Source organism: Pseudorasbora parva, chromosome 4 (genome assembly GCF_024679245.1).
Source record: "Pseudorasbora parva isolate DD20220531a chromosome 4, ASM2467924v1, whole genome shotgun sequence".
In the NCBI taxonomy this organism is placed as follows: domain Eukaryota; kingdom Metazoa; phylum Chordata; class Actinopteri; order Cypriniformes; family Gobionidae; genus Pseudorasbora; species Pseudorasbora parva.
Window position 1 is genome coordinate 3,446,995 of NC_090175.1, and position 24,345 is coordinate 3,471,339.

The following is a 24,345-nucleotide window of genomic DNA, read 5'->3' on the forward strand; positions in this document are numbered from 1 at the left end:
CATAGGTGTATTGGTTTTTATGATGTATAACGATGTATAATCTGTACATTCTGTCCCCCTACACGGCCCCTACCCCTAAACCTACCCATCTCACACACACACACATACACATACACATACACATACACATACACATACACATACACATACACATACACATGCACACACACATACACACACACACACACACACACACACACACACACACACACACACACACACACACACACACACACACACACACACACACACACGCACAGCCCCTACCCCTAAACCTACCCATCTCACACACACACACACACACACACACACACACACACACACACACACACACACACACACACGTCTATATTACCAAGAGGGGACTATCACTCTACACTATCCAAGAGGGGACCTGTGTTTCTAGTCATTTTGAAGAAACAAAAATCACATACAAAATTTTATTTTAAGGTCCTTATTCATAATATAACTTCAAATAAGCGTTTTTTTATTTTTTTTAAAATATGCCAAGAGGGGACCTGAGCGATGTCTACCTATCCAACAGGGGACCTCCATTAGTCTGCAGTGGAGCTGTGTGTGTGTGTGTGTGTGAATGTGAAGTGAGCTGGCAGTCAAGTCTGTCTTCATTATATATATATATGCCATCTCCAACATTACATGTCTTTACAAATAAATAACAAATGCAGTTAAGCTTCGTACAGACTATATAATGTGTCAAGTAATAATATGTCTTTTTATAATAACTGTGTTCTTTTGAATGTACTGAGAAGTATTTATTTGTAACCTAAAATATACTTTAATACTTTAATTTATTTTGAAGCTTATTTTTAAATATATTTATTACACAGTCGCAATAAAGTTACAAGATGTAACATCAAGTAACACACTACACTTAGTTAGTCCACAAGTCTTCTTGTGCTTTAGTATGTTAGTCAACACATTAAAATAAGTTAACTTGTTTACACAGGCATCTGGTATCACAATAGGCACACACACACACACACACACACACACACACACACACACACACACACACACACACACACACACACACACACACACACACACACAACACAATATACCTTAGAAATAACACCTAATACATTACAGAAAAGTCATTTCTTTGAGAAATTCATTCTCTGTTGAGTCTTCATAATTACAGTATATGATCAGTCCACATCTCTCATTTAAGATTATTGTCAGGTACACCAATGTATTTACATTATTGAATATTACAGGTCATTATTGAATAGTGATTATGTTACACACACACACTGACTCAGGTCCCCTGTTAGATAGTAAATCACGACGCCTGTGTGTTTGCTCTGACATTTCTTATAATCACAAACACACTGCAAAGATTTTGAGTTTTTTCAGCAATACCTGAGTTTAAAGGGTTAAATCAAGCAGAAATAGCTCTCTAATGTATTCATGGCAGGTCATTATTGAATAGTGATTGTTACACACACACTGACTCAGGTCCCCTGTTAGATAACAGCGCAGTGTTCAATTGGATGTCATGATTTCAGGTGCTGTATCAAACCTCTTGTCAAAAATGTATTTGGCACCGTACCCCCTCTTGAGACTTCATAACAAATGTTACATATTGCAACTTTGGTGTCCTCATCTAAAACTTTAAAATACTTCCATACCACTTAATCTTTGATAGGCAGATGCGTGATAACAGCTCTACATGAGTGAAACCTCAGCACTTGCGCACGGATTATATTCATTTTCGATTAACGGTTCCAACTGTTTTTTTTTCTGTTTTTTGTTTTGGCCCGAAACCGATTATGCCATTTTTGGCCGAACCTTTTGATGGCCGAAATTTTGGTGCACCCCAAAATATTGGTATGGATTACTTATTCAATAACTTTGTATTTTTTAAGCTTGACAATGTTGATTATCTAGACTTTAAAGCGAGCAACAAAAATAATGACAATATCAAAAATATCTTAATTTGTGTTCCAAACACTGAACAAGTGTTTGGGTTTGGAAGGACATGAGGGTGAGTAAATGACAACAAAAAATAATAATTATATATATATAAATCACTTTAAGAAAGGTAGACTGGGAAGGATGACTGTCCAAAGTTGGTTTGAGTTCTGCAGACATTGATTTAAATAAAATGTGAACAAGTCATACTGTTGTTGCAGAATTTTAAGAAAACAGAGAGGAGACAAAAGAAACATTTAAACAAAAGAACGAAGCACTCCTCTGGCTTGGTACATCTCCAAAAAACAAACATGTTTTTACTCTTTAATCAAAAAAAAAAATTTGATAACGACAAGGAACTTTACTCTCAAGAAGACATCGTTCCCTCTCTTCTGAAAAGCCGAGAAGATGGCATGTGTATCCTCACACAGCAGTCGCCGGTCTCGGTTACTTTCAGAATGGGCAAAAAGAACACAAAGTTCATCAAGTCTGAAATATAATTAACAGTTGTCGCTTTTAACAACATCAAAATAATTCAACTGAAACTAAATTCTTTACATTAGGGTTGATAAATAAAAATGAGAAATAAAAAATAAAAAAGAGAATAAAAATGATTAATAAAATATAAATTATTATCCTCTATTAACAGACTTCTAAACAATAAAAGAGGCTAAGACTTAGAGGCAAAAACCACAAATATTTCCACTTAAAGCCTTTTTCTAACTTTAACTGCTAAAAAAAAAAACCTGTACAAAAAAAATATTGATAATTTAATATTATATATATATTGACTTGAAATTATCTTTACTTACCGTAAACTGTCTTTTACTCGCTTCTATCTGAAGACGCTGAGAAAATGGCGGCTTCTTGAACTGGTTGTCCATATTGTTAAAGTGACGTGCATGCTCTTTAACGGCCGCATTCCCTACCCAGCACCGCTGGGTCACAGATGCTAAATCAACCCAGCGTCCTAACCCAACAGTCTCAACCCCTTTTTTTAAAAAAAAAATGTTTTAATCCATGGAATTATTAATAAATGGGACACAAAGCTTGTTGTGTTTACCTGTCTTTAATCCAGATAGCAAATTATTCTGCACTGTAAAAAAAAAAAAAAAAAAAAGTCTGTTGGAAATGTTCTAGTGACTGATCACATATAAATTTTTCAGTTGGCCAATTGAAATTCTGTGAATTGATGTAATTTAATTCACAGAAATTCACCAACTGAAAAATTTAGATGTGATCAGTCACTAGAACATTTCCAATTGGAGACATGAATTTTTTGTACAGTGTATAACTACACTGTAAACAAATGCTGTAAAAAAACAGCCACATTTTGACAGTAAAATGCTGTTTTCCATTAAAACAGTAATAGACTGTAGAAAATAATGCATTCTGGGTAATATTTGTCATTGTCGAGAAAATAGCCAACAGTAATATACTGTGAATTAACACGCTTAAAGTCGACACTCAGAGGCTGTGTTCAAAATCACTCCCTATCCCCTTATTCACTATTCCCTACACTAGTTCACTGATATAGACCACTCGACAGAGAGAGAGGAAAGAAGAGAGTGAATTCAGACACTGATGAACACCTGCTGTTATCACTGAAGGAAAGAGAAACATGATTTCATCAACTGAAGATAAAAGAAGACATTAAATCTCTGAAGATCTCATCAGAGGATTAAACAACTCCACAAACAGCATTACCAGCTTCATGCATTACTAACCAGACTGACTTTATTTCTGTCAGACGACTACAGAAGCTCTTATTGAGAATTAACAGATGATGTTTGATTGTTTCTTCTGACGTTACCATTATGGTGATCAGTATTTGCTTTAGTTGGGCTCTTGAACATGGACACAATAACATTAGTTTTTCTCTCGCTGCTGTAATGGTGTGTTTTCAATACATGTGTTATAGCAAACAAAGCTGAGACAAAGCCATGAGTTGGTTATGTTGACTATTTAATAATAGTTTAATTCACTAATTAAAATTATGAAAAAATAGGGCCGTTTTTTTACAGCATTTTTTTACGGTGTACCTTTCATGGTATTATTACAGTAAAATACTGTAAAAAAGGAGAGCTGTATATAAACAGTAGAGGGCTGTAAATTAACAGTACATTGCTGGCACCACAGCTGTCAGTAGATTACGGTTATTTTACGGCATAATTTTTTACAGAACAGAGACTCACAACAAGGATGGTAATGATGAGAAACAGCTTTATTGAATTCAGAAGGTAATGGGGACTAGCAGGTGAGAAGAACTGATGTTGAGGAATGCAGACAAAAAATGGTAAATGGAAATACTTAGGGTGCTTTCACACTAGCACTTTTGGTGCACACCCGGGTTCGATTGACGTCAGAGTTCGGTTCGTTTGGATGACGTGACATCTAACGCGGTCTTCCGAACACGCGAACCGCACCCGAGTCTGCTTAAAAAGGTTCGTTTCATGTGAACTCTGGTACGGTTCGTTGCTGATGTGAACGCAATCGTAATAAATCGCAGAAGTGAACCGCTATTAATGATGAATGATTTGATAAAATTTGTCTTTTGTGTGTTTCACTTATTTACCTGACAAGCGTTACTAACATACTGCAAACAGAGCTGTAGATCTCATTTCTGCTCGTCTTCAGCTTTCTTTAGAGCATTTGCAGTGCATTCGCGGCAGATAGATGCAAGTGCCATTACGTACTGAAGCTCTGGTAACAAAACCAATGGTTCAAAAACAAAAATATTAAAGTGACAGGAGGAACGCTATGCATTCCGCCGCCTTCACGCTCGCTGTCGTTACCGGGTAAACAGCTGCTGCTTTGATGACGCAAACGAACCCCGGTTCAGACCCAATTAGTATAATTATGAACATAGTCCAGCAGGGGTGGGGGGGCAACCAAACTTGGGTTCGGTCCAGGCAATCGAACCAAGTGTGAGGGCACCCTAACAGTAAATGAGGAAGACAATGGAGACATGTAACATAGACTTGTAGAAAATAAGTGCTGACAGGTAGATTTGTCCTTACTCAAACTAGACCAGATAATGTGCTACACAGCAAAAACTCTCCTCAGAGTTTATTTGGCTCCACACTCAAGAGTGTTAAAAGTAACTTTGAAGAAGTGTTAAAGATAATGAGATAATTAAGAGATTATTTAAGTGATGATTGACCATTAGTGATGAACACCTGATGATAACAAGCAGAATCACTGAAGGAAAGAGTCACCATTTTTATGTCACCATTATGGAGATCAGTGTTTGCTTTAGTTGGGCTCTTGACCCTTGGCTTTTTAACATTAGTGTTTTTTTTTTTTGGCCGCTTTAACTGTGTGTTTGGAACACACATTTTGGCAAAGACAGCACAGAGAAAATCTTTTCATTAGTTGGTGATGTTTTGATTAACATAATCATCATTTAGTGACTGGATCAGCTAATATCATTCTGAAACCAATGTCTAGCTATATGGGGCGTGTGTTGATTTTACATTATGGATTACAACAGCTCTGTGAAGTTAATAGGATCAGATTCTGCACAAAAAAGATTTCAACCTACTTTGTTGTGTTAGACACTCACAGACATCAAGAATCAGTGTATGAATCTCAACAAGGGTGACAAACAGCATATCAGATACACAGATCAACTCTGAACATCATAAAACAAGCTACTAAAGTTACAAAAAACAGCAAAAAGAAAATGATGAGAATAGAAAGAAATCACTAAATCAGTTCATCTTATAATTGATGCATGCTGCAATGCATGCTGTGAGCTATGGGCGAGTTTTGATTGGTGCACCCATAATGCACTGCAAAAGCTTTTTGATGGCCACCATCATTCATACGCTGATTATTGATGTCTCTGTGTGGCTGAATGACAAGAGATTCAAACCTTGAAGAATCACAGAGCTGCTATAATCAACTAAAGTAAACGTAACTCAAAGATTAGGCTCTAAATGACATCCCTGATTCAGCTCATGATGATTATGTCAAAACATAACCATCAACACTTGGTCACATTTTCTCTGCACTTGTATGGCTGCTTTAAAGCAGACAAAGACTAATGTTATAAAGTCAAGAGCCCAACTAAAGCAAACACTGATCTCCATAATGGTGACTTAAAAATTGTGACTTTCCTTCAGTGATTCTGCTTGTTATCATCAGGTGTTCATCACTAATGGTCAATCATCACTTAATTAATCTCTTAATTATCTCATTATCTTTAACACTTCTTCAGAGTTACTTTTAACACTCTTGAGTGTGGAGCCAAATAAACTCCGAGGAGAGTTAATTTAACACTGGAGTTTTTGCTGTGTAGGTGTGTGATGTGGAGATGAGGGATTGATGTGCAGGGGATTAATATTCTGGTGATCATTACCTTTAACTGAAAACACATGTATAAAAGTTGCTTTTCATTTTCAGCTCTGATCTGTGTGCACTTCTTGATGTACCCCTGCTTTTTTGTTTTTGTGTTACAGTCACAGAAAATAATTATGTCAATTATTCTGCTGCCTAGTGAGTCCAAAATTGTCTGCACACCAGATCTGAAAGCACTTCTCAGCCTCTTCCACCTTCTTCTTCTCCTCCATTTTATCTTCAGCCGTCTGATCATCAGTTCTTCTGTAATAAACTCTGACAAGCTCTTCATTGAACCTCTTTGGCAGGAAACTGGACAACTGTCAATACAAGATTAAAATCACACACCATGAGTTTTATAAAGATACTTGATCATGAAATAAACCTCACTGAGCCCAACACTGAAAAAAAGAGTTTCAAGCTCTAGTTCAAATTTTTTACCAAAATGCATTGCTAAGGAATAAATGACACTCATTTATAAATATTCTGCAATGGTCCAAAATTAAACGTTCATGAGAACCTGATAATCTTTAATGGTAGAAGCTTGATTAGGTTTCCTCTTGCTGTAGAAATAGACAGAATCAATGGGGTTTTTGTCCTTCATGCCGTGATCCAGATCAACCACCTGAGTAAGAGATGAAATAGTGAAGATATGAAGGTAAAGGTGAATATAACAGTGATATATAACTTACATAAACTGGTAACTCTCCGGCGTTCAGGCAAACAGCAGGGTTTGTGGGTTTGTACTTTTGCACTGCAGCTTCCCATGTTTCCATCAGCTCTTCCTGAATTTTCATATTTTAGAAGATTAGTCAGTAGAGGGTTAATCAAACTGCATTGTGTTTTTTGTTGTTGTTGTTTGTTTCTGTCCAACCTTTGGCGTGTTTTTTTCAGTCAGACGAGCTTCTCCCACAAACTTTGGCAGTTTTCTTCTGACGATCTTGTCCAGGATGTCTCTGGATTTCTTCAGGTTCTCAGCAGTGGAGGACGAGATCTGCTCAAAGATCTCATCTGACATAAGATTCATTATCATTAACTAAAATAGGCTTTTCTGACAATGTAGTGTAAAAGTATTATCAAATGACTTTTTGCAGACTGTTACATTATTTTTCTGATGGATACAACTGAAAAAATGAAAGCTCATTTATTTGAACCTTATTCATTGAAATTAATTGTTTAACATCCGTTTTTGAGTACAGGTCCCCAAAACCAGAAGTGCTTCTCATATTATATAATGTGGCAGACTTGTTTGGAAGGTGTATACATTTGTTAGTTTTTTTTTTTTTTTTTCTGCTTTTAGTTGACCTGTGAGTTTGCTGTATTCCTCTGCTGTCTTTATGGCTTCAGAAATCTTCAGCATATCTTCAGGTTTCTCTACTTGAAGGTCACGATCAGCTAGAACAAGTGCTTCAGCAAGCCTAACACACAGAAAAACATATGAGCTAGTGTTTAAAACATGAATAAAGAGCACAGTCAACTGAATGCTGAATTTTTGTAAGGTCCTTGGAAGACTAAGTGAGGCAGGAGGTTAAATATTGTGTGATCTAACATTGACTGTAAACAGAGAGACTCACATGTCTTCAATGATGTTGCTGATTTTGTGCTGATAGGCCTGGCGATGCAGAGTGTATCGGGTGCGAAACATGTCATAAACATTATCTGCTTCCTGTTAGACACACAAACACATCAGAGAGTCATAGATCCTGTTCCCATGATGCAGTATTCACATTCAAGAGTTTTAAATGTCACTTTTGACTTGAACGTTTAAAGCAGAGAATAAAACTACAAAATAGATGTAATGACTGAGACAGATCTGACGCAATTATTTGTTATATTTAACTAATAAATCTTTAAAACTCAGTCTGGAGTCTTTAGAACCCCCTTTAGAAGCCAGGCTGGCAGGCCTAGCAAACACACCAAGTCAAGAGAGTGTGTGAGACCGGAAACCGGCATAAATTATCGATTTTGTTACTCACTCTAAGAGCTGTAAATACTACAGAATAATTATTTTTCTGTGGCCATGAAAAATATCCTTCACTTAGAAGGAATGAGGGACCCACTTTATATTAGGTGGCCATAACCTACTATGCATTGTAATTAATCATTTGATAAAATGCACTTATTGTGCACAGCAAAATTCCCAGTGTTAAATCAACACTGCTCAGAGTGTATTTGGTCCCACTCCACAGAGAGTTAAAATAACACTGAAGCAGTGTTGAAGTTAATGAGATAATTAAGAGATGAATTAAGAGGTGATTGACCATTAGTGATGAACACCTGATGATAATAAGCAGAATCAATGAAGGACAGAGAAACACAAGAACTACAACTGACTTCAGCCACAGCTTTAGATGAAATCAACTGAAGATAAAAGAAGACATTAAACCTCTGAAGATCTCAGCAGAGGATGGCCCAAATTGCTGATTTAATTCAGAGTCTAATGCTGTGGTTATATCAATCAATCAACTTTATTTATATAGCTATTTTACAATCATGATTGTGTCAAAGCAGCTTCACAGTGTCAAACAGGATAATATTGCAACAAAATTCGATTTGGCTGTACAGTCGTTCTGGAGAAAACAGTGTTGTTATCAGCTTATTTTAATTTATCATATAGCGACAATGTTGGCAGATCAGTATTACAGTTTATAGAATTAATTAAAAACTAAATCATACATTTTATCTGTATAACTAGTTGAATAACTTTGATCATAATTTTAGTGTCCCCAGTTATATTGGTATTGGGTTAACTTATGTTTTATTCATAATAGTGGCCATGTGATTCTACAGCACAGAATCCAGAACTGTGGTGATAATCTAATAATATGCAGGATTTCCAACAAAATAATGCACCAAAGGTTTTAATCTATGGCATGGCTTAGACGAATACATACATCAAGAATCAGAGTATGAATCTCAACAATGATGACAATCAATGAAAAGCTTCATGCTGCATTTCATGCTGGTACCACCAATCAAAACTCCCCCATGGGTCCCAGCATGCATTGCGGCATGAATAAATTATGCATCTGTAGTGAAACAATTTTTTTTTAAATCTTACTGATTGGTTTTACTTTTGCTGTTTTTGTTGTGATGCTTTAGTAGCTTGCCATATGTTCGGAATTGATCTGTTTATCAGAATTATTTTTTTATTGTCACCATCGAGGAGATTCATATGCTAATTCTTGAGTTCTGTGTATGTCTGAGTAATGCTGTAGATTAAATTCCTGCATTTTTAATTACTACAACACTGCTGGATCTCATGCTGTATAATCACAGAGTTACAATTTTGAACAATACTAAATTATTAACACTTTGTCTCTATAACCAGAGCATTAAACTCTGAGTGAGATCAGTGATTACAGCCATTGCATGAAAACATCATCATCAATAATAAAACAAAATCATATCACAATTTCTCTTAGCTTACCTTGTCATAACAAATGTGCTTCATAAACACAGTTAAAGCAGCCAGAGAAAATTAGAGCTAAAAGTAAAGGGTCAAGAGCCAAATTAATTCAAACACTGCTCTCCCTCATGGTGGCTTCAAATGAAACTATTAATTAAATTCAAACAGAAATGACAGACATAAAGTCAGTCTGGTTAGTAATGTGTGAAGCTGGTAATGCTGTTTGTGGAGTTGTTTAATCCTCTGCTGAGATCTTCAGAGATTTAATGTCTTCTTTTATCTTAAAGCTGTGGCTGAAGTCAGTTGTAGTTCTTGTGTTTCTCTGTCCTTCAGTGATTCTGCTCATTATCATCAGGTGTTCATCATTAATGCTCAATCATCACTCAGTGATTCACTTAATTAACTAATTAACTTCAACACTGCTTCAGTGTGGATTATATATCGAATTTTGTTGCAATATTATCCTGTTTGACACTGTGAAGCTGCTTTGACACAATCATGATTGTAAAATAGCTATATAAATAAAGTTGATTGATTGATATAACCACAGCATTAGACTCTGAATTAAATCAGCAATTTGGGCCATCCTCTGCTGAGATCTTCAGAGGTTTAATGTCTTCTTTTATCTTCAGTTGATTTCATCTAAAGCTGTGGCTGAAGTCAGTTGTAGTTCTTGTGTTTCTCTGTCCTTCAGTGATTCTGCTCATTATCATCAGGTGTTCATCATTAATGCTCAATCATCACTCAGTGATTCACTTAATTAATTAATTAACTTCAACACTGCTTCAGTGTGGATTATATAAACTCTGAGCAGTGTTAATTTAACACCAGGAAATTTTCTGTGTACCCTTAAACTGACCCACACCACCACAACTGTCCCTAACCCTACCCTTATCCACCTCAATATCAGCAAAGGTGTTTTGCAATACAATTTGAACACAGTAAGTACATTGTCCTTAAGGCCACCTAATATAAAGTGGGGCAAGAATTATCAATACTGAGTGTTCACAGGATGAACTGATTGATTGATTGATTGATTGATTGATTGATTGATTGATTGATTGATTGATTGATTGTAATGTTGATATAACTACATCAAGTTAATCTCATTACTGATACAAATATGCATAATTAATCATAATGAATAATCATAATGTTTTATGAATAATTATTCATATTTCCCTTTTGAGTAAATTCTCTACATAGAGTAAATTATTCAGTATGTGTGTGTTTGGTTAGTAGGGTAGTTGTCTTGTGGACCTTGTCTCTAAAGCAGATGTGATTTCTCCCGTTCACTTCACAGACTCGAGAGAACTTCAGCAGACGCTGATGGTCGAAGCTGTTTCGAATGCCGAGGTGATGACAGTCTCTGTGAGATTTACATGTCATATATTAGAACAATCAATATGTTAATCAAAATGCAAAACCTTTTTAAAATTGCAAAACGTAAATACCGTGCAAAATAGTCCCATTTGTCCACATCAATGCCATTCTGTTTGTTTGCCACAATCTCATAGAGGAAGGATTTGTCTTCAGTTCTGCCCTTGAATGTCCACTGAAAAGAAAAGCAAAGGCTGTAAGTAAATTAGACGTCATTAATGTTAAGACATCACAAAAAGCTGCAGTATCAGTATGAACCGCTGGAGTATCAGTATGACCAGCTGGAGTATCAGTATGAACAGCTGGAGTATCAGTATGAACAGCTGCAGTATCAGTATGACCAGCTGGAGTATCAGTATGACCAGCTGGAGTATCAGTATGAGCAGCTGGAGTATCAGTATGAGCAGCTGGAGTATCAGTATGAGCAGCTGGAGTATCAGTATGAACAGCTGGAGTATCAGTATGAGCAGCTGGAGTATCAGTATGACCAGCTGGAGTATCAGTATGAACAGCTGGAGTATCAGTATGAGCAGCTGGAGTATCAGTATGACCAGCTGGAGTATCAGTATGAGCAGCTGGAGTATCAGTATGACCAGCTGGAGTATCAGTATGAACAGCTGCAGTATCAGTATGAACAGCTGGAGTATGTACCTCATCACCTGAAGCTTTTGCCCCTTCAATTAACTCTTTAATGAAGGTGACGTCTCCATTGTCCAGGCCGTTCTCTTTCAACACGTTCTCATTCTCAGCCTTCAAACTCTTCACAATGTCATCAAACAACTGAACTGACATCTGCTCATGCTGCAGTAAAGACACAAATAAATACAGCTCAGATCATAAGTACATACAGACCTCAACTGCAGTATCTGAGAAATGTGTTCATTCTCACCTTCCACTTTTCAGGAATGTCATCAGGCAAGCCTAAGAAAAAGAAGCAGATCTAATGTGGATTGTAGGTCATGTTATGCACATTAACAAACTCGTTCAGGTTAATTTACCAAATGTAACAATAGCCCTATTCGGATGGGACTACATAGGAAAATCCCTAGTACTAAATTTGTCCATGCTGCATGGTGTTAAAGTAACTCTGAAGCAGTGTTGACGTTAATGAGATAATTACGGGATTAATTAAGGGATAATTGACCACTAGTAGTGACACCTGATGTTAACAATCATTGAAGGAAAGAGAAACAACAAGAACAGGAAAGAGAAGCTGTGTCCAATTCGGAAGGCTGTGTCCTCTGGAGGTCGCATTTGAAGGTCCCGTACGTCATGAGGCCGTCTCATTTAAAAAAAGTGATTAGGACTTTTTTAAATGTAAGTAGTTTCAAGCTTGTTTTTGTTTTTTAAGCTGTATTACCTCAAACAGATATTTGTGGTAAACAGGATTTCTGTTTAGTGTTTTTTTTTTTTTTTAAACTCTCACGCTAGTTATATAAATGAAAAAAATTTAAACTTGAAAATGACTATGAAATGTTTCTTGCCTTGACAGCTGTCAAGGCAAGAAACATTTCATAGTCATTTTCAAGTTATAAATAATTTTCATTTATACAACTAGCGTGAGAGTAACAACAACATGTTGGCATGGCAACGTGACAGTAGGGTGGTAAGCCAACCCCTCGAATGTGAATCTGTGGTGGGGGGCTACCTGGATATGTAAAATATAAGGAAAGTAAGCATCTTTCAGATCAACTAAGAAGAACCAATCCCCTTGGAAAATCTGTGATTTGTTTCAACATTAAAGTCGAAGGTGCAGGCATCGCGGGCTACTGAGTTTTTGCAGGCTTTTCTGTAGACTTGAAGCAGCTGCAGAACTAAAGTGCTTTGGTATGAAGTGATGCATTGCCTGCTATGACTTCTGTGCTGCAGTGAGGGCAGTGGTCTTCGTAGTGCACAGGGCCAGATCCGTTGCGCTGTGCAGCTCTTTAAAAACATCAAATGGAGAAGTTTGGCTTGAAAAACATGTAGAACTGCCATTGTGTGAAGGCCAGAAACAGCTTGACTAGCTGATGTGTAGGAACGTCCAGCAAGGGCTGAAGTGACCCTGCCAGGATTAGATTGGGTGGGCAGCCTTCTCTATCCAGTCTAGAACCATGGGCAGGCAGAGGTGGGCGGCCACAGCTTCCTCAAGAGCAGGCAGCTTTTCATAGACATTTTCTCCAACGCTATTAATAGTACTGGGGATGGTGAAGGCTGAAGTATGGATGTGTCGCAAGTACGTGGCATGCCACATCTTTGTGAGCTCTTTGTGAACCTCGGGGAAGAATGGTGCTGCTCGCTGACAGTGTCCCAACAGGAACCATTTATCCAAGCAGCTGTGTGTGGGTTTCTCTAGGGCAGACCACTCTAAACCAAGCTCTTCGATGGCTTTTAAGGGGATACGGATCAACTCGGCATCCATCCCAGATCTGGCATCAATCATGTCTCTAGATGGCAAGAGTTATCCACTGAGCCCGACCACACCTATGCATCAGAAGCCACCAATGACATGCTATCATCAAGGATTTATTTTTCAGATCCTCCAAATGTGACCAGGCCGCTCACGCTGGAGGAGGGGTGCTGGTCTGCGTGTATAAAGACCACTGGTGATTCCTCACCTTCTGGGGAGAGTGATGTACGCGGGACCTGAGCCGGTGTGAGCTTACTCGCACCCAATCGCTCACTGCTCTGGCTTTGCTGTTTTTTCCTCCGAAGTTCCTGGAAGGAAGAAAACCGGAAAGCACAAGGGGCAGAGCCGAAAAGAATGTGATCCGCGAGCGGAAAGGGACAAGATTCATACTCTTGCAGTGAGAGCAGCTTGTCTTAGTAAGCACGGCTTCTGCATATGCTTTCCCCAGATTGAGGACCTTCGCAGCCTTCGGAGGATGCAGACGTTGAATTGGGAATTGGCCATAGAGCTGAATTAATCATAGAACCATTTTAATATTAATGTATTACCATCTCTATCGGCCAGTTCATTTGAATCACACTCAATCACTATTGCTCACCCTGTTAAAATCCATGTGGTAGTGGTCTATCGTCCTCCAGGTCACCTCGGTAACTTTGTGGAGGAGTTGGATGTGTTACTTTCTAGCTTCCCTGAAGATGGCACTCCTCTGATTCTGCTTGGTGACTTCAACATCCATCTTGACAAACACCTAGCCACAAACTTCAGCACTACTGACTTCATTTGACCTTAAGTTAGTATCTACTACGGCTACTCACAAACCAGGTAACCAATTAGACCTCATGTACACACGCAACTGCTCCACGGACAACACTTTAGTTACTCCATTACACACCTCAGACCACTTTCTCATCACTCTTAACCTCATACTGACTCCTGATACAACACGCACTCCTACACAGATTAGCTTTCGGCGTAAACTACGCTCACTCTCTCCCTCTTGCCTATCAACTATGGTTTCATCTTCACTCCCTCCACCTGCTCAGTTCTCAGCACTGGACGCTAACAGTGCTACTGACACTCTTTGCTCCACTCTAACATCATCCCTAGACAGTTTTTGCCCCCTTTCATCCATACCAGCCCGCCCCACCCCATCTGCCCCCTGGCTGTCTGATGTTCTCTGTGAATATCGCTCTGGACTCAGGGCGGCAGATAGGAAATGGCGGAAATCTAAACACTATACTGACCTTACCTTGTATCAGTCTCTTCTCTCTTCTTTCTCTACAAATGTCTCCACTGCTAAAACAACATACTACCACAACAAAATCAACAATTGCTCTGACTCTCGCAAACTCTTTAAAACATTCTCCTCTCTCCTTTGTCCTCCTCCTCCCCCTCCTTCATCAACTCTTACAGCTGATGACTTTGCATAATTTTTCACAAACAAAACATCTCTTATCAGCAACCAGTTCTCCTCACCACAAACTGACACGCACATCTCAACAACTAACACGAACACGCTTCCATCCTTCTCTCCGCCCTCCGAGGCAGATATTTCTAAACTCATCCTTTCCAATCACCCTACTATCTGTCCACTTGATCCTATACCCACTCACCTCCTTCAGGCTATTTCTTCTTCAATCACTCCTGCACTCACTCACATTGTCAACACTTCTCTTCACACGGGAACCTTTCCCACAGCATTTAAGCAGGCTCGGGTAACCCCACTGCTTAAGAAACCCTCTCTGAATCCAGCACTTTTATAAAACTACAGACCGGTATCCCTTCTGCCTTTCATTGCAAATACCCTTGAGCGAGTTGTGTTCAATCAACTCTCTGTGTTTCTTGAACAGAAAAGCCTTCTGGACAACAACAAATCCGGCTTCAAAAGCGGCCCTTCGACTGAGACTACCTTGCTCTCGGTAACTGAGGCACTGAGACTGCCAAAAGCAGCTTCCAAATCCTCAGTGCTCATCCTGCTGGATCTGTCTGCTGATTTTGACACAGTTAACCACCAGATCCTCCTGTCAACACTAAAGAAGACTGGGATCTCAGGAACTGCTCTCCAGTGGTTCAGGTCTTACCTCTCTGGTAGGTCCTACAGGGTGTCATGAAGAGGTGAAGTGTCTAAGTCACATCATCTAACTACTGGGGTTCCCCAGGGCTCAGTGCTTGGACAACTTCTCTTCTCCATCTACATGTCATCATTAGGCTCTGCCATTCAGAAACACGGCTTCTCCTATCACTGCTATGCTGATGACACTCAACTCTACTTCTCATTTCAACCAGATGATCCTACAGTCAGTGTTCGTATCGCTGCCTGTCTGACAGACATTTCTGACTGGATGAAGGAGCATCACCTTCAACTCAATCTTGCAAAGACAGAATTACTTGTTTTCTCAACCAACCCAGCACTTCATCAAAATTTCTCCATTCAGCTTGGTTCATCAACCCTAACTCCATCCAGGACAGCCAGGAACCTTGGAGTTGTGATTGATGACCAGTTAAACTTCACTGACCACATTACTGCAACAGCCCGGTCCTGCAGATTTGCCTTATACAACATTAGAAAGATTAGACCCTTCCTATCAGAACAGGCTGCACAACTCCTGGTTCAAGCTCTTGTTCTCTCCAGACTGGACTATTGTAATGCTCTTCTGGCTGGGCTTCCAGCATGCACTATCAAACCCTTGCAGCTGATCCAGAATGCAGCGGCGAGAGTGGTCTTTAATGAGCCGAAGAGAGCGCATGTTACGCCTCTCTTCATCAGACTGCACTGGTTGCCAATGGCTGCTCGCATCAAATTCAAGGCACTAGTTCTAGCCTACAAAACAACCAATGGCTCTTCACCAATATACCTAAACTCGTTTGTTCAGACTTACAAACCCTCCAGAAGCTTACGTTCTGCGAGTGAGCGACGCCTCGTGGTTCTTGACCAATAAAGAATAGCACTTAACTATCCATTAATTTTTGTTTGTTTGTCCACTGTGTACTGTGCTAATTAACTGAGACTTCTTACAGCTCTTAAAGGTTGTTGGTCTTGTTTGTTTTGTTGCTTCTATTGCTCTCCCCTTTTTTGTTAGTCGCTTTGGATAAAAGCATCTGCTAAATGATTAAATGTAAATGTAAATGTAGTGTCAGGTAAAAGATGTTTGTATATAATTGTCCGCTGAATGCTTTATAAACAGCTACCTCTATAAACTTGTACATTTTTACTTAAATAATGTTTTTGTAATAAATCATACATGATGCATCGAAGCACACCACATGACCTTCTGTAATCCCCATGTCTATGAAATAACACACTCTCACCTCAGAGATGTTAGTCCCCTTCGAATCGGTACATGTAATGATGAATCATCGAGTGATGAGAATTGTTACTCAAATGTGGTTTTGAAAACTAGTCCCGACCGAATAGAACTAAAGACATGAGTAAGAAAGGTGTGTGTCCACAGAGACTTACCACTTATTTGTTTTTGTTTTTTGGCTTCAGGAATAACCAGACCATCAAATACATGGGAACCTGGACCATGACCTAACAATAAAGAGAGACTTGATACTTCTAGGTATGATTATCATAAATCTGTGCTCAATTTGACGAGGGTTTGGGTGAGTCGAGGCTTCATAACAAATACAAAATAACACTTAATATTGGATTATTTTCACTTTCCATAATCATACTCACCCAAGTCGTGACAAAGTCCAGCTATCTGAACACACAGGAAATCTTGTTTGGTGATTTTGAGCTCTGGCTGATTGTCATGGAGAATCTTGACCAGACAACCTGCTAAATGTGCCACACTAACACACAGACAACACAGTTTACTACTAAAAACACTGAATCTAGCAAAAATAAAAATAAAAACTTTTTTTTATTATTAATTAATAATTTACTTTCATGTCATGAAACAGTGAACATGAAAATGTAGTCAAATAATTGAAAACATTTTTTGGAATTGTGCTCTCTTCCTAATGTGCCCTGTTTTGTAAATCTGGCCCTAAATCTCTACAGTTATTAACTTAAATATAATTAATGAAACAAAAAAAATTGGTCTGAGTAAAATATCTCACCCAAGAGAGTGTTCAAAGCGATTGTGAGAAGCGCCCGGATACACCAGATATGTTCCTCCGAGCTGTTTTAGGTGACAGAGTCTCTGAAACTGAGGAGTATCTGTGATCTTTACCAGCAGGGGAGGCAGCTCAATGTGACCATGAATTGGGTCATTGAAAATCTACATGATACAAAACGCACCGGTTCATCGCATGAACATTCAATACATTATGTGACTTAACATGTACAAAAACAATGTTGTTGACAAAAAAATATTTTCTGACACAAAAACTTTCGTGGCTGAATTCACAGAGCATTTCATGAGTGAAATGCATCCTGACTGGTGACATGAGTAATTGAATCATTTACTCAACCAATACTTTTCAAACAATGATTCATTTAGGAACAAAGTGCTGCTTGTTTGAGTTTATTTCGTTGCTTAAATAGGTAAGTATAACACACATATATGCAATTTCTCCATGAAAGGTGCTTTCTGTTATTCACAAAATGAAACGTACATCATGCTTATGTACACAAAATGGAAGAAACTTATACAGAGAAACCATGTGAGGTGTGCATTTCATAGTATGAGCACACAGTGAGGGCGTTGTGAGGTTACATGTTTAGCTCACTGTGTATCACATCACGAGTATCTTGGGAGCTCATGGTGAGATCAATGAGAGATCAAATTTTTGACCGGTTATAAGCCGAAATGTTACATGAGTAGTTATCTTACCTTCAGTTGTTCTTTTGAGAAGTCTAAGGAGTATTTCTTCAGGATGTCTTGCAATTCATCCTTAATAAGATCCCATAACTGTTGTTTCTCAGACTCTGGAAAAGCAGGACATTTTATATACCCAGTGTAAAATTGCTCTGTTTACTCAAAAAAGCACATTAGCACTGCAAACTATGCAATGCTCGTTCACGTTATCTCAGGGAACCAGTGTTACATTAGTAACCAGAGCGTTCTCTTATGGTTCAGTTCACTCGCATTGCGTCAGTGTTTTCTGACTGTTATGGGGAACGTACTGCAAAACACCATGCTACTAGCGCAGAATGGAAGAGCAGAACACATTGACGCTTTGGGGGTGGTCCGGCCTCGGTGGGATCTGGCATCCTCCTCTTCACGCCTGAAACATCAGGACTGCTTGGGCTGCTCAGGATCCAGCTCTAACCTCTAACCTGACGCCTGGTTAATAGGCAGCGCTTAGCTGGACTGAAGCTTTACTTCACCTCGTTTCGAACTTAGCCTGTGGCTAAGCAGGTACGAGAATCAGCTTGGCGTGGTGCTGAGTCAGCTACGACTTGGAGCGACTCAAGGCGTTGGAAGAACTGGCCAGCTGTGACAGGAAGTAATGCATCACCAGCAACAGCTTCTAGGCTGCTAGAAAAAGTTCAGCGAAGCCGAGAACCAAATAGGCTCGAGGGAGAGACTGGTGAGTCGAGGAGGGCTGTCTAGTTGGTGTACTTGATATCCGGCAAATTTAGCCATAGGTGGGGCCAAAGGACCACCAGGTTGGCCATGCCAATCCAGGATCTTCTTGTTGTGAGGAGCCAGTGTTTCCCACTGAGACACTGTGCTGCCCTTAATCACAGATATAAGACACACTTTGACTATTTCTGTCAGAGTCAGACGTCTACAGAAGCTCTTACTGCGAATTAACAGAGGTTTAGATGTTGAGGATTTATGGTTCATTTGAAGTCACCATTGTGGAGGGAAGCGTTTGCTTTAGTTGGGCTCTTGGTCCCCGTACGTGTGTGTTAGTGTTTCTGAGGCTGCTGTAACTGTGTGTGTGTGAAACACAAGAGTTGTGGCTGAGAAAGCAAAGCTAATGTGACATCAGATGTTGTCAGCTCCTTGTTGATGATAACTAAATCATCAGAAAGTGAGCATCTGATGTTGTTTTTTGTGTTCTTTTTTGGCACAATAGTTATTTGTTTGTAGCCTCTATAATCTTGTGAATCTGCATTATTGGCACCAATAGCAATAAAAGGACCACCGATCCTGACGGATGAGAAAAAAAAGTATGTGTACCCAATGTTTTGAGAAATTATTTCCCATGGTCACACACAGATATCAAGATTTGGCCTATGATTCACAACAATGGTGACAATCAAGCATCAGTTTTGTATTACAAAGCCACCCATCATGCATTGCAGCAGGAAGCGTTTTTGTGTCACCGTTGTTGTGAAACATAGGCCAAACCTTGATGTCTGTGTGTGACCATGGGAAATATTTTCTCAAAACATTGGGTGTATGTACTTTATCATCCTTCAGGATAAGGCTATTGGTGCCAATACTGCAGAGGCCATAAATAAATTACTATTGTACCAAATAAAAACATTATATCAGATGCACACTTTCTGATGATTTAGTTATCATCAACAAGGAGCTGACAACACCTGATGTCACATTAGCTTTGCTTTCTCAGCCACAACTCTTGTGTTTCACACACACACAGTTACAGCAGCCTCAGAAACGCTAACACACGTACGGGGACCAAGAGCCCAACTAAAGCAAACGCTTCCCTCCACAATGGTGACTTCAAATGAACCATAACTCATCAACATCTAATTATCTGTTAATTTAGTTTTTATGATTTTTGGATAAACACACTTTGTCTGTGAGTTGCTTTGCAATTACAGATAAAACATATGTCCACAATGAGCAGATTTGAACTAGTGTTTAACCTTGAGGTCCATGAGGGTCTATATCAGACGTGCAGATCACGTCCAAAACAGACGTCATAAAAACTTTCATTCTGGCTCCTCAGTGGACGTCTTTTCAACGTCTGCCTCTAGTGGCAAAGAAATCATTAGAATTATATTGAAAATGCTGGATCTCATGTTATAATCAACCAGATAAACCCAACTAAGAGACTCTAAATTAGTTGAGTGATTCAGATCAAGTAATGACAACATCAAAACATAACCAACACCAAACAATCAGCTTTTCTCATGGCTTGTCTGACTGTTGGTTACGGCATCAAACAAAATATAATCTAAAGCTGGGCATACACTGTGCGATTTCTATGGGTTTTCAGCAAGGTTACCTACTCACACTGTACGAGTAAATCGCATGCGATGTAAAGCCAAAGCTCACGATTGATGTGCTCTCACTGTGCGGTCCGACCGTCGAGCGCGTCTTGACTGTGCACACTGTACGGGTGAAAAATGCGCAATAAAACCCCCGTGGCGACGATAGACCATGGTGTATTATAGAGAGGTAAATGCGTAAGCTATTGATATCAAGAGGATTTAGAATTTATGTATAAAATTATTATTATTAGAGAAGGCCTACTTTTATAATTAAATCGATATTACATTAATTTGCCCCCCTCCCCCCAACAATAATGCATACCGTAATCGACACACTGCATACTAAAATAACAGATAGATTACTCCTCACTGTTTAAAAACATTTAGCCCGATTAAACAAGGAATTATAGGTCTAATTATATGATTATAATGTCAGAACACTGCAATAATAATGTCCGTCTCAATGAAAAGTAAGAGCAGATTTATCTAAAAACAACTTGTTTAACACAAAATGGGCCTACTTCTCTTCTATTTTTTTTCTCACAATATGGACCAAAATAGAAATATTAAGAAAATAAATAAGAAAGAAAAGGCAACAGGCTACGTTATCAGTATATTGAATTACATTTATCTCTCGTTGTCTGAGAATAAGCGCCGAAAGCTTGTCAGATTTTACTTTCACTTTCTGTAGGCCCTAGTGAATAATTGTCTGGGTTTGAGACTGCGTTTAAACTGCGCATTGCGTGATATCCACTGACGCGCATTCATGAAGAAAAACAACACATTGCAACATGACATTGTGTCAAGATGGAGAAGGTTTAATATCAATTAATATTAAAAAAATAAAAAATGTGAAAGTAAAACAAGTAAATGAAGGATCAACTAGCTAAATGAATAAGAGGCACTGGATATATACAACACAAACTGGAGGCACAACAGTTTATTTAATTTCTGTTAAATAATCAAATAATAACTGCCCACATAATTAAAGATCTCCCTCTTTTCGTTTTCTTCCGTAATGCTTTTAAAAATGAAATGGTTGAACTTCTGCTTTCGTGCAGGCGCAGTGAGGGGAAATAGGGCAGTCAGTTCGTGGCTTTGCTTCAGCTGTGCGATAACCTCACGAGGGGCGAGCAGAATATCTGACATGCCAGAAGTTAATCCGACCATCCGATTCCCGATCGGGAGAGGTTTGTCGCCTCTCGTTTCCCCCTGTACTCTGCACGAACACCTCACGACAAACGACGCACGATAAACCTGAAAATCAGCCCGACCCAAAAAAGAGTCGCACGAGTCACAATTCGGCTCGAAATCGGACGAAAATCGCACAGTGTATGCCCGGCTTTACAAAGTCAAGGGTCAAGAGCCCAAGTTAAACAAACACTGATCACCAAAATGGCCTCATTTGGTAATTCTGTTAACATCAGGTATCTTCAATAATTGCCAATCATCACTCCATTAATCAGTTAATTATCTTATTAACTTTAACACTGCTTCAGTGTTACTTTAACACTCTTACTTTAACACTTCAACACTCTTGAGTGTGGTCTCACATGTACTCTCAGGGGAGTTAATTTAACACTGGAGTTTTTGCTGTGTATATACACATTATTATATGAACGTGAGCTGTGTACATGAACTGCAAAATTCAATCAATCAAATCACACAAGTCTTCCCTTACCTTCACTTTCTTCATAGAACTTTTTTATATCCTGAAGATTCTTCCTGTGATCAGAGAAAGTTGTTTTGCTTTGTTCAGATCGACGCATTGTCACTTTTTTATCTTCTTTTTGTGGATTGTTAAAAACTCAGATGAGGAGGCTAAACAGATCTGTACAACTGCATACAGATTTAACAAATCAAGCAAACGTTGAGCTTTAGTGAAGGGGAAGGAGTCGGATCAGAGCGACTGCTGCTGAAAACACATTCATGAGCTGCCGATCAAACAATATTTGCTCTATAGTTCATGTCTGTGTATTTTTTGTAGGTGAGCCTGTTAAGCAAATATATGCAAATGTAATGCAAAAATATATAAAATGTGAATGTTAAAGGGATAGGTCATGCAAAAATAATAATAATAATACAAATAGTAGAATTTACGTAATCTTTTACTCCCCTCATATAATTTTACATCTGTATGACCTCTTCTTTCGATGAAAAGGTATTTTGAGAATTTTTTTATGGGAAGTGTTGTTTCGACCAACATTCCTCAAAATATATTATTCTGAGTCAAAAGAAAAGACATGGCAGCAGTGATATAATAGATATAGAACACTGTGATAATATTTGGTTCAATGTTGGTATATAATTTTATATAAGGAAGCACAAATGCCAAATTCCCCTAATCATCATCACAATGAGTAAAACCACAGAATATAGTTCTGATGTGCAGCAAAAGATTGTTGAGCTTCACCAAATAGTAAGTGGCTGTAGTAAAATAGCTAAAGCATTGAAAATGTCCACTTCCACCATCAGGGCAATAATTAGGAAGCTCCAATCAACTGAAGATGTAACGAATCTGTCTGAAAGAGGACGTGTGTCTATATCGTCCTAATGCACAGCGAGGAGGAACTGAGTGCACACAGACTCTCCAAGATCACAGATGGAGAATTGCAGAGGTTAGTTGAGTCTTGGGGTCAAAAGCCTAAAAAAAATTTTAAAAAAAATCAAACAACCCCTACATCACCATATGCTGTTTGGGAGGGATTCAAGAAAAATCCTCCTCTCTCATCCAGAAACAAACGTTCAAAAGGGACATGGTTCTGTGGTCAGATAAAACTATAAAAAAGAGCTTTTTGGCAGCAAATCTACCAGATGGGTTTAGTGCAAAGAGGGATAAAAAGTACCCCATGCCCACGGCAAAAAAAAATTAATAAAAAATACAGCTGGACATCTTGTTCAAATACAAGGTATCATGGATTCTAGCAAATACCAACAGATGAAAAATCTAAACCTGACCGCCTCTACTAGAAATCTTATAATGGGCCGTGGTTGGATTTTCCATCAGGACAACGATCCAAAACAAGCATCAAAATCAAAATTTAAAGAGAAAGATATATATATGGCATGAAGCATGTCACCATTGTTGAGATTCATAGGCTGATTCTTGATGTCAGTTTGTGAGTAAATCTTGCAGGAGTTAAAAGTTATTTGTAAAAACCTAATTTAAAAACTATTAATATATCGTATTCTCAATACGAGCTTCTGTAGACGTCTGACAGAAATAAAGTCAGTCTGGTTAGTAATGTGTGAAGCTGGTAATGCTGTTTGTGGAGTTGTTTAATCCTCTGATGAGATCTTCAGAGATTTAATGTCTTCTCTTATCTTCAGTTGATTTCATCTAAAGCTGTGGCTGAAGTCAGTTGTAGTTCTTGTGTTTCTCTGTCCTTCGGCGATGCTGATTGCTATCATTAGGTGTCTTCAGCAATGCTCAATCATTACTTAATTAATCACTTAATTATCTCATTATCTCTGACTCGAAATCCGTTTTACACTTAACAGTCTGTAGTGTGCACACTGAGCAGTGTTACTGCACACTGCGCTAAACCATGCGGGACCTAAATGGCTCTGCTGGCTAAAAAACGTCCCGCTAGCGGGACAGAGACAGTTAAGGGGTTAAATAGGGCACTCTTTATAGTGGACGTTATTGAGTGCACTCATTCAATCCCACAATGCACCTCAATAATGAGTGATCATGATTTTTAACGGTGTAAGGTTGTAATATTCTACTGTTAAAACTGTTATTTGGTAAACAGAAAGTTTCCGTAGGAAACAGTACATGTTCCGTACTATATACGGTGAATA

The 24,345-nt window shown here is 38.6% G+C and overlaps 1 protein-coding gene across 1 annotated transcript; it reads right to left on the minus strand.

The window, feature by feature from the left end:
• Positions 1-6,198: 6,198 nt before the first annotated feature.
• Positions 6,199-22,318, minus strand: LOC137072682 (deoxynucleoside triphosphate triphosphohydrolase SAMHD1-like). The gene is made up of 15 exons (XM_067440598.1): positions 22,223-22,318; positions 18,239-18,333; positions 17,523-17,683; positions 17,137-17,252; positions 16,915-16,986; positions 11,955-11,986; positions 11,717-11,866; positions 11,140-11,240; positions 10,946-11,054; positions 7,851-7,942; positions 7,582-7,694; positions 7,151-7,287; positions 6,969-7,061; positions 6,797-6,901; positions 6,199-6,596 (listed from the first exon to the last, which is right to left on the minus strand). The coding sequence occupies exons 1-15, from the start codon at positions 22,308-22,310 to the stop codon at positions 6,417-6,419; spliced, it is 1,644 nt and encodes a 547-aa protein (XP_067296699.1). The 5' UTR covers positions 22,311-22,318; the 3' UTR covers positions 6,199-6,416.
• Between the last annotated feature and the right edge of the window lie 2,027 nt (positions 22,319-24,345).